At 63.0% G+C, this 11,216-nt stretch overlaps 2 protein-coding genes across 2 annotated transcripts in view; both read right to left on the minus strand.

Moving 5' to 3' along the window:
* KDM5C (lysine demethylase 5C) overlaps positions 1–7,560 on the minus strand; it is a gene marked incomplete at its 3' end in the record, with an annotated part of 25,125 nt that extends 17,565 nt beyond the window's left edge. Inside the window, exons 1-9 of the mRNA XM_061351783.1 lie at positions 6,698–7,560; positions 4,795–4,872; positions 4,579–4,701; positions 4,322–4,492; positions 3,335–3,466; positions 3,134–3,257; positions 2,041–2,231; positions 1,791–1,949; positions 44–163 (exon numbers count right to left, since the gene is read on the minus strand). Of these exons, the coding sequence (XP_061207767.1) occupies positions 44–163; positions 1,791–1,949; positions 2,041–2,231; positions 3,134–3,257; positions 3,335–3,466; positions 4,322–4,492; positions 4,579–4,701; positions 4,795–4,872; positions 6,698–7,267 (1,668 nt within the window). The remainder of the gene's footprint in view (positions 1–43; positions 164–1,790; positions 1,950–2,040; positions 2,232–3,133; positions 3,258–3,334; positions 3,467–4,321; positions 4,493–4,578; positions 4,702–4,794; positions 4,873–6,697) is intronic.
* LOC133211420 (IQ motif and SEC7 domain-containing protein 2-like) lies at positions 7,298–10,790 on the minus strand (the record flags this gene model as incomplete). Its single annotated transcript, XM_061351784.1, has 4 exons — positions 7,298–7,360; positions 9,543–10,157; positions 10,466–10,515; positions 10,626–10,790. Coding segments are annotated over 4 exons (893 nt in total), but the record flags the coding sequence as incomplete, so codon positions are not given.
* Positions 10,791–11,216: the final 426 nt, after the last annotated feature.

The following is an 11,216-nucleotide window of genomic DNA, read 5'->3' on the forward strand; positions in this document are numbered from 1 at the left end:
GGGGTTCTATGGGGCACAATGGGGGGGTTTTGGGGGGACGTACGTGGACGGGCATGTTGAAGTAATCGGCTTTGAAGGAATCGGCCATCTCCCCGAAGCTCTGCAGGGTGTATTCCCGGGTGGCCTGCTCGAAGCCGAAGGCCTCCGGGGGTCGTTTGCACTCCTGGAATAGGGGGGGAAAGGGGGGCTCAGCCCCATAGATGGGGGTCATCAGACCCATAGAAGGGATACGGGAGTTTTGAATGCCATAGATGGGGAGCCACAGCCCCATAGATGCGATAGGACATGATGCAGGGAGTTGAGATGGGGGTCACTAACCCCATAGATGTGACAGGGGTGTCCCCAGCCCCATAGATGGGGGTCCTCAGCCCCATAGATGGGATACGGGGCTTCTGAATGCCATAGATGGGGAGCCACAGCCCCATAGATACGATAGGACACGATGCAGGGAGTTGAGATGGGGGTCACTAACCCCATAGATGTGACAGCGGGGTCCCCAGCCCCATAGATGGAGGTCCCCAGCCCCATAGATGGGGGTCCTCAGCCCCATAGATGGGATACGGGGCTTCTGAATGCCATAGATGGGGAGCCACAGCCCCATAGATGCGATAGGACACGATGCAGGGAGTTGAGATGGGGGTCACTAACCCCATAGATGTGACAGGGGGGTCCCTAGCCCCATAGATGGAGGTCCCCAGCCCCACAGATGGGAGCCCTCAGCCTCGTAGAAGGGATAGATAGGGGGGTTTTGAATGCCATAGATGAGGGTCCCCAGCCCCACAGATGTGACATGGGGGTCTTTAAGCCCGCAGATGGGGGTCACCAACCCCACAGATGGGACATGGGAGTCTTTAACCCTGCAGATAGGGGTCCCCAGCCCCATAGATAGGATAAGGATCCCCAGACACACACCTACAACGGCACATGATGCACGGGGCTGACATGGGGGCCTCCCCAGCCCCACAAGCGTGCTAAGACACCAAGCTACGCACGCCCAGCCCCACATATTGGGGCTGACATGGGGGTCTCCCCAGCCCCACAAGCGTGCTAAGACACCAAGCTGTGCACACCCAGCCCCACATATTGGGGCTGACATGGGGGCCTCCCCAGCCCCACAAGCGTGCTAAGACACCAAGCTACGCACACCCAGCCCCACATATTGGGGCTGACATGGGGGTCTCCCCAGCCCCACAAGCATGCTAAGACACCAAGCTACGCACACCCAGCCCCACATATTGGGGCTGACATGGGGGTCTCCTCAGCCCCACAAGCATGCTAAGACACCAAGCTACGCACACCCAGCCCCACATATTGGGGCTGACATGGGGGTCTCCCCAGCCCCACAAGCATGCTAAGACACCAAGCTACGCACACCCAGCCCCACATATTGGGGCTGACATGGGGGTCTCCCCAGCCCCACAAGCATGCTAAGACACCAAGCTACGCACACCCAGCCCCACATATTGGGGCTGACATGGGGGTCTCCCCAGCCCCACAAGCATGCTAAGACACCAAGCTACGCACACCCAGCCCCACATATTGGGGCTGACATGGGGGTCTCCCCAGCCCCACAAGCATGCTAAGACACCAAGCTACGCACACCCAGCCCCACATATTGGGGGGGCTCAGCCACCCCAGACCCATCCATTAAGGATCCTTCACCCCACCCATCCACAACGCACCCCAAGATGCAGTCTCCCCCCCAACTCCAACAACCACAGCGAGGACCTAACCCAAAGGTGCTGGCTTTTGGGGGTGTCCTTGTGTGTGTGTCCCCCCCACATCCTCACCGCCATGACGCATTTGGGGCAGCGCCAGATCCCCTTGGGGATCTCGGGCAGGGGGGGCAGGAGGCAGAAGATGTGGTAGTTGTCATCGCAGCCATCGCATAGGAGCAGCTTGTCATCCTCATCCCCCCGGGAGCAGATCCGGCAGATATAGGAGTCCACCTATAGGGGGGGATGATGGGGATGTAAATAAGGGGGTTCTGCCCCATAGAATGGGGGTCTCAGCCCCATAGATTAAGGGGGGGGTACTCACAAACTGGCTGTTGCTATGGCTGCGGCGCAGGCGCATCGTCATCTTGGTGCAGGGCTCGGGGCTGTGCCGCAGCTCCTCCTTCCCCTCCAGGTAGGACCTAGGGGGGGGGGACCCCGCTTCGGCCTTGGGGTCGGGGGGCACCGGCTCCTCCTTGACCACCACTGTGGGGGGGCACTCGGGGCCGTCCTTGTCTGGGGGGGGTGAATACAAGTTGGGGGGGGTGAAGGGATTGGGGGGGGTACAGGTAGGGGAGGGATGTAAATGGGGGGGTGGCAGGAAGAATGGGGGGGTCACAAGGGAGGGGGTTCAAGAGGAATGGGGGACAATTGGGGGGTCACAATAGGATTGGGGGGTTACAATTAGGGGAGGGGCACAATAGGATGGGGGGGTCACAGTGGGGGTTACGATAGGATTGGGAGGGTCATAATAGGATTGGGGGGGTTACAATTGGGGAGAGTCACAATGGGATGGGGGGTCACAATAGGATTGGGGGGGGTCACAATGGGGGGGTCACAATTAGGAGAAGGTCACAATAGAATGGGGGGGTCACAATGGGGGGGTCATGATAGGATTGGGGGGTCACAATGGAGGGGCACAACAGGATTGGGGGTTTACAATTAGGGGAGAGACACAATAAGATGGGGGGGTCACAATGGGGGGGTCTCAATAGGGCTGGGGGGTTACAATTAGGGGGGGGTCACAACAGGATGGGGGGGTCACAACAGGATTGGGGGGTAACTGTAGGACCTGGGGGTCATAATGGGGGGGTCACATTTAGATTGGGGGATCCCAGTTGGACTGGGGAAATTATAATTAGGGAAAGGTCACAATGGTGGGGGTCATAAGGGGGGGGTCACAATAGGACTGGGGGGGGTCACAACAGGATTAGGGGGGTTACAATAGAATTGGGGGGTTACAATGAGGGGGGTCACAATAGGATTGGGGGGATCACAATAGGCCTGAAGCACAAAAAGATTGGGGGGCACAAAAGCACTGGGGAGGGGGGGGTCACAAAAGGAATCGAGGGGCACAAAGGGACTGGAAAGGGGGGGGGGGGGTCACAACCACCCCATAACCCCCCCCAAGGAGGCACCTTTCTTCCGCAGGGTCTTGTCTTTGGCCACCAGCCCCAAACCCAACATCTTGGGGCCGGCCCCATAGATCTGCAGCTTCTTCAGCTCCGGGTTCTTCTCGATGTCCTCTTCCGTGGGCTCCGGCTATGGGATTATGGGATCATTGTGGGGAGGGGGATCCCATTGGATTGATGGGGGGGGGTTGGTTTTGGGGTGCTCACCTCCTGCTGCAGCCGCTTGGCCCGCCGGCCGTAGCTGTTGAACTTGGAGGGCTGGACCGACTGGCGCAGGGGGATGCTGTGGGGTTTGTACTCCCGGTCCTTCTCCTCGCTCTCAAAGGGCCTCGTGTTGCACTGCTGGGGGGAACAGAGCTTCAGGGGGGAGCCATAGGGGAGCCCTACGGTCTCTACAGGGTCTCTATAGGTATCCATAGGGTATCCCTATGGTCTCTACAGGGTCTCTATAGGTATCCATAGGGTATCTCTAGGGTATCCCTATGGTCTCTACAGGGTCTCTATAGGGTGTCTCTAGGTACCCCTAGGGTACCCACAGGGTATCCCTACGGTCTCTACAGGGTATCCCTACGGTCTCTACAGGGTATCCATAGGGTATCCATAGGGTATCCATAGGGTATCCCTACGATCTCTACAGGATCTCTATAGGGTGTCTCTGGGTATGCATAGGGTATGCATAGGGTATCAACAGGGTATCCACAGGGTACCCACAGGGTATCCCTACGGTCTCTACAGGGTGTCTCTGGGTATGCATAGGGTATGCATAGGGTATACATACGGGGTACCCATAGGGGGTCTCTAGGTATCCATAGGGTATCCATAGGGTACCCATAGGGGGCCTCTAGGTATCCATAGGGTATCCATATGGCATCCATAGGGTACCCTATGGTCTCTATAGGGTGTCTCTAAGCTATTCCTACGGTTCCTACAGGGTCTCTATAGGGTGTCTCTGGGTATGCATAGGGTATGCATAGGGTATCCATAAGGTATCCATAGGGTATCCATAGGAGGTACCCATAGGAGGTCTCTAGGTATCCATAGGGTATCCATAGGGTATCCCTACGGTCCCTACAGGGTCTCTATAGGGTGTCTCTGGGTATGCACAGGGTATCCATAGGTTCCCCCCCCAGGCCGTTCCTGCCCCGCGGGGCCCACCCCAAGCATCAGAACCCGGTCGGTTTTAGGGGTGCTCACCACCAGGTTGGCTCCAGACTGGTACATCTCATAGGGGTAAATGATGCGCTCGTAGTGGGCCCGCAGCAGGGACCCAATGTTCTTCCCCGAGGGGTAGGAGAGGCGCTGAGCAACGCGGGCCCAACGCCGGTCCTTGCAGATGGCCTCGTACCCCCCTTCCTCCATCACCACCTACAGCAAAGAGGGGGGGACACACATGAAGCACCCCCATAAACTCACCTTTAACCCCCCCCCCCTTCCTTTAGACCCCCCCAAACCTTGCTGAGGCTGTAGAGGTCCAGGATGCGCCGCTCCACATTGGGAATCTTAAGGGAAGAGCCTTGGATCTCCCAGAACTTGGCGATCTGGTCCAAGTAGTTGAGCTTCACCCGGGTCTGGGCCTATTGGGGTGGAGGGGGGGGCACACTCTGAGCACCCCAAAATCAGCTGGGGATGGAGAGATAAAGGGGGACCCCCCCCTGCCCTAAGTTTACCTCCAGTTCATTGAGGCGCTGGATGCGGGGGGTGAACCTGAAGTTGTCGACTTCCACGGCAAAGGGGGGCTGCCAGTCCTGGGCATGGATATAGAAAGATGGGGGGGGGTATCAGCAGTGATGCACCCCCCCCATTCATACCCATGCACCCCAAATGAGGGGGTAGCCCTATAGCATCACCCCCTTATAGTCTTGGGCCTCCCTGGAAGCCTCCATTAAGATAAAGGGGGGGGCATCACATTGACCCATGCATGCATCCCGTCCCCCCCCCCCAAAACAAGGCACAAGGGGACAAAGGGACCCCCCCTCAATGGGAACACACCACAACCCCCCCCCCCCCCAAGCAGGAAACAAGGGAAGAGGGAGCCATTGTGGGGGTTTGGGGGGGGGGGGCTCAGCCTTGCGACCCCCCCCCCATTATAAGGGCCCCCCCTCTTTGCCTATGGGGCGCTGGTTGGGGCCGAGCACCCCCCCCCCCCCCGCCGCTCGCCAGACAAAGGCTCGGCGGTGGCAGCCATATTGGCCGTGTCACTGTTGTTGTTGTGAGGCCGATGGGGGGGGCACACACGAGACACGCGAACACCCCCCCCATAACCCCCTTTAACCCCCCCCCCCCCCCCCCCCATAGCCCTTAGGATGAACCCCCCTCCATACCCAGCACAATGGGGGTGTATGGGGGGGGAACAGGGTGCCCCCCCCAAGTCTGGACTGTGAAGCACCCCCAAAATCCAACCCCAATGCACCCCCCCCACCGACCATAGGCACCAGTTCTGCATGGGGGGGGCACATAAAGGATGTATTTACCCCCCCCACCCCATAGGTGTTCATTGGGTATTGACCCCCAGGCAAATAGATATAGGCCCCATACAGCAGGCATTTACCCCCCCTTAGAGGATTATTTACCCCCCTCAAGGGACTATTTACCCCCCCCGGGGCATTGACACCCCTATTGGATAGATACACACAAGGGGGGGGCATTTAGGGGGAGGGGGGCAATTATTCCTTACGGGGGGGGGGCAATTACCCCCCTTAATACTAAGTTCCCCCACTCATGGGGGGCAATTAATAGGAAAATACCCCCCTCAAAGGGGGGGAATTAACCCCCCAAAGGGAAAACCCCCTCCGGGGGGGGGGCATTTCCCCCCCTCCATAAGAGGCCTAACCCATAGGGGGTAATTACCCCTTCAAAGTGAGAAAACACCCCCCCTAGGGGGGTAATTAATGAGGAAATACCCCATGGGGGGCAATTCCCCCTTCAATGGGGCATGGGGGGGGCAGTTAATGAGGGAATCCCCCCTCATGGGGGCAATTGCTCCTCAATAGGAAATTAAATCACTATGGGGGGGGGTGGGGTGTGGAATTAACCCCCTTGGGGGGCACTGCAATGGGGCAGACCCATAAGTGACGGGGGGGGGGCAATTAATGAGGGAATCCCCCCCCATGGGGGCAATTACTCCTCAATAGGAAGTTAAACCCCTCTGGGGGGGGTGTGGAATTAACCACTTGTGGGGCACTGCAATGGGGCAGGGGCAGACCCATAAGTGAGGGGGGGTTTACAGAGCAGACCCATAAGTGACGGGGTGGGGGGCAATTAATGAGGGAATCCCCCCCCCATGGGGGCAATTGCTCCTCAATAGGAAGTTAAACCCCTATGGGGTTGTGTCTGTGGAATTAACCCCGTTGTGGGGCACTGCAATGGGGCAGGGACAGACCCATAAGTGACAAGGGGGGGGGCAATTAATGAGGGAATCCCCCCCCCATGGGGGCAATTGCTGCTCCTCAATAGGAAGTTAAACCCCTATGGGGGGGGTGGTGTGGAATTAACCACTTGGGGGGCACCACAATGGGGCAGGGGAAGACCCATAAGTGAAGGGGGGGGGTGTGGGGGCCCCCCCATACTCACGGCCGGGGGTCGGATCTTGCAGATGCCGCTCTTCTCGGCGATGGGGCGGATCTTGGCGATGTAACCCAAGGGATCGCTGAACTCGGCCCAGCTGGGCTCGAACACCGGGCACTCGGGGGGGGGCAGGAAGTCCTCGGGGGGGTCCGGCTCAGCCGAGAGCCACGAAGAGCCCCATTCCCCCCTGGGGGGGTCCCCTCCGCTTCGGGGGCCACCCCCACCCCCCCCACTACTACTAAAGGGCCTCCGGGCCTTGTCCTCCGGTCCCGGCCGATCCCCGCTGCGGGCCCCGCGTTCCTCCGGGGCCTTCCGGGGGCTCCGCTCCTCAGCCGGGCAGCGCCCCCCGGGCCCTCTCCCGGCTCCTCCGCATTTCCCCCCGCTTTTAACCGGAGGAGGCCGAGGGGTGGCCGCTGCCTTCTCCTCCCCGGCCGCTTTCGGGGCGTCTCCGCTGCTTTCCGAACCCCCCCAATCCCCACCGCGGCCTCGTTTGGTTTCTTCCTCCCCGTCCGGTCGCGGGGAAGGGGTACCCCAAGGCGGGGACCCCCCCGGGCCGGGCCCCCACTCGTCTTCCATCGTCCCTTTATGGAGGCCGGGCGGGTTCCCTCAGGGGGCCATGGAGGCCCCCGGCCGCCCCCTCACCAGGCCGCGGGCCGCCCCCCCTTCTCCCTTAAGCCGCAGGGAAAAGGGGGGGTCACAAACACAGCCTAAACCAACACCCCCACCCCACCCCCGGTGCTTTCCTCCGACCTGCGCCGCCCCCGGCCCCGCCGCTGCCGCCGCCCCGGCCCCTGCCCCGCGATGCGGCCGCCTCAGGCCTGAGGCCTGCCCGGTCCCCCCGGCCCGGCCGCCGCCGCCATCTTGGCTCCCCTCCTCCTCCTCTCAACCCCCCCCCCCCCCCTCTCCGCCGCCCGGCGCACGCACACACTGCGCAGGCGCAGGGGGGTGCACGCCGCACAGTGTGGTGAGACCAATCGCCTCACGAAGATGTGTTCTTCCGCCGTGGGGAAAAAGGGGGTGCGGAGAGAGGCGGAACCCCCGTAATGGGTTAAGAGGGGACGGTAAAAGGAGGGGGACACGCGGCCACGGGAACCCCCCCGAGAGCGTAGCTGGGGCGGAGGGAGGCGGGAGGAGAGTGCTGTGAAATAGTCCGTAGGCTCCGCCTCCTTTCGCGGCGGAGTGATCTCCGCCTCCAGCTCGCCTCCGCGGCTGGGTCAGCGCATGAGCCGGAGCTTCTTGTGCACGTTTAAAGGGGCGCAGCGCGCATGCGCCGCCCGAGGGGTGGAGGGGCGGAGCCAGAGGAGAACACGCCCGCGAAGGGGGCGGAGTCGATGGAAGCTCCGCCCCTTCGCAGCCGCTCCTGCCCTGCCCAGCGGCACCTACAGCCCCTATAGAGCCCTATAGAACCCTATAGAACCCTATAGCCCCAGGGTTTTGTTATAGCCTCTATAGTCCCCAAGGCCCTATAGCCCCCAGACCCCTATAGCCCCCCAGGCCTTATAGCCACAGGGTCGCTATTATGGCCTCTAGAGCTCCCAGGTCCTATAGAGTTCCTATGATCCCTATAGCTCCAGGTCCCTACGGTCACAGAGTCCCTATTATAGCTGCTACATCCTCCAGACCCCTACAGCCTATAGCCCCAGGATCCCTATATGGTTGTGGCCCCTATAGCCCCCACACCCCTATATTTCTTCATATGGCTTTTTGACCCTATATCCCAACGGGTCTTGTAGCCCTATGACCCCTTTCAAGGTCCCTATAGCCACCACACCCATATACCCCCAGGGCGCCCATCAATCTCCCTATACCCCCAGACTCCCTATACACACAGGCTCCCCCCTATACCCCCACCATCCTATACCCTACCCCCTATAGACTCTATAGGGGGTGTCACCACCATTGTCATCCCCCCCCTCGAAGAAGGGGCACACGCCAGGGGCCGGCCGGTCCGTTTATGAAGCATCAAATATACAGTCTCTTATATACAGGGCCCGGCGCGGGCGCATGCGGGTCCCCCCCCCTCGGGGTCCGGGTGGTGGGGTCCGGACATCGGGGTCCCCTCTATGGACATCAAGGGGGGGACGGGACGACCCAAGCATCCGGGGGGGGGGACAGGGGACATTGGGGAGGGGGGGGGGACAAGGGAGGTTAAAGTGCCATGTGACATTCAGCCTGAGCTGGGGGGGACGCTCAACGCTGGCTCCAAGATGATGAAAGGGGGGGGGAACCCCAAGGCGCGAGCAGCCAATCACGAGCCACGTGCAAGGGTTTTGGGGAGGGGGGGTTAAGGGTGAAGGGGAGGGGGGGGGGCATCCAACGTGCCGGCGCCGTCCATCGCTGCCATGAGCTGTGTCCGTCCTCAGCCCGGGGGGGGGAATGGGATCAATGGGATCGATGGGATTGATGGGATCGATGGGATCAATGGGATCAATGGGATCAATGGGATCAGACCACGGTGCTGATGCGGTTCCCCCCCTTGGGTTTGGGGGGGCCCTGACCAGCTTGGGCCAGGGGCGATGTGGGGCCGGCAGGGGAATGGGGGCTGAGGGGGGTGTGGGGTGAAGGGGGGGGCAAAGGGGGGTAAGAGGGATGGGGGGGGATAGGGGAGTGGGGTGCGGGATGGTGATGGTGATGATGATGATGGTGATGATGGGGTGGGGGGGCCGCCCCCCCAGCGCCGCCGCCCCCCCCCCGAAGGGCCCCCCCGGGGGGGCCCCCCCCACCGCCGCCCCGAACACAAAGTGCTTGGCGGCGGCGGCGGCGGTGGGGGGCGGGGGGGGGTGGTGGTGCGGGGGGCCCGGGGGGGTACGCGTGGGACAGCCCGTGGTGGGGGGGGGCAGCGGGGCTGTACAGGGGTAACGGGGACAGCGGCTGGCGGGGGGGCCCGGGGGGGGCGCCCCCTCTTTTGGGTCGGTGCAGGGTGTAATGGGGGTGCGGGGGGGGGAACCCCCCCCCGGGGGGGCCGTGCTGCTGCGGGGGGGCCGACAAAGGGGGGGTGGGACCCCCGTGGAAGCGGGGGGGGGCGCCGGCGGCGATGGCCGGGAGCGGCGGGGGGGGCGCGGGGCGGGCGGGGGGGGGGGCTGCTGCGGGTACGGGGGGGGCGGAGGGGGGCCGGGACCCCCCCCTGCAGCCGCCGCCGCCGCCCCCCCCCCGCCGGCCCCGTGGCAGTATTGAGCGTGCAGCGCCTGCAGCTTGGAGGGGCCCTCGGCGGCCATGGGGGGGCCGGGGGGGGGTGATGGTGATGGGAGGAAGAAGCCGAGGAAGAGGAGGCTGAGGCTGAAGCGGGGCCCCCAACGCCGGGGGGGGGCCCGGGGGGGCCTTTCCCTCGCCGGCTCCCGAAGAGGGACCCCAGGAATGAGGAGGAGTTGGAGACGGGCCGGGGGGGGGGCTTGTACCCCTCGGGGGCGGCCCCGGGCCCCCCCGGCGGACCCCGCGGCTGTGGACGGGGGCTGCTGATGATGGAGCCCTGCGGAGAGGGGCGGAGTCAGGCCGCGCTAGGCCACGCCCCCACCTGCCGGGCCGGCCACCTATTGGTGGGCGAGGCTTGGCCCTCTGGAGGGAGATCCGCCCCCTCCCCGATTAAACCCCGCCCTCTCCTCACGCAAGCCCCGCCCGCTAGGGGGACACACACCCCGCCGGATAAGCCACGCCCCCTATGCCCGAGCTCCGCCCCTTTCCCCCAGGAGCAATGCGCTTGAATGGGAGACGCTCCTGCGGGTGTGGTGGCGGGGGCGTGGCCTCCTCAAGGGGGCGTGGCCTGCGGGCCCCTCTCACCTCGATGGTGCTGTCCAAGGACCCCACGCTGTTCCGCCGGCCCCGTTTCCCTGGGGGGGGACACACACACGAAATAAGGGGGGGATCCCCCCAGGGACCTCAATGCCCCCCCCAAGCACCCATTTACCCCCCATAGGGACCCCATGGCCCCCCCTCTCACCGCCATCGGAGAGGTCCCGCAGGGAGCTGCTGAGGGCGCTGCGCTTGAGCCCCTCTCCCCCCCCGAAGGCCTCCTCCAGGCTGCTCCGGCTCAGCCCATTCAGCGCCTCGCGGGGGGGCCCCCCCCCCCGGGCCCCGGACACCCCCTTCTGCTTCTCCAGCTCCGCTGTAGGGGATGGGGGGGGGGAGGGAAACACAGGCAGGGGTCAGCCCAGGGCACCCCCAGTGCCCCCCAGTGCAGCCTCAGCATCCCCTGGTGCTGTCAGATGAGCCCAGTGCCTGTCCCAGTGCCCCCAGCGCACAGTCCATCGTCCCCATTGCCCATCCCAGTGCCCCCATTACCCCCATTACCCCCATTGCCCCCATAATACCCATTACCCCATTATCCCCATCACCCCATTACCCCCATTGCCCCATCACTCCCATCATCCCCATTACCCCCATTCCCCCATCCCCATCACCCCCATTGCCCCATTACCCCCATCATCCCCATTACCCCCATCACCCCCATTCCCCCATTACCCCCATTACCCCATCACCCCCATTACCCCCATTACCCCCATTGCCCCCATCACCCCCATTACCCCCATCA

The sequence above is a fragment of the Neopsephotus bourkii genome, unplaced genomic scaffold (assembly GCF_033783945.1).
Source record: "Neopsephotus bourkii isolate Nb327-2 ecotype Australia unplaced genomic scaffold, CSIRO-AGI_Nbou_v1 NB_607, whole genome shotgun sequence".
In the NCBI taxonomy this organism is placed as follows: Eukaryota; Metazoa; Chordata; class Aves; order Psittaciformes; family Psittacidae; genus Neopsephotus; species Neopsephotus bourkii.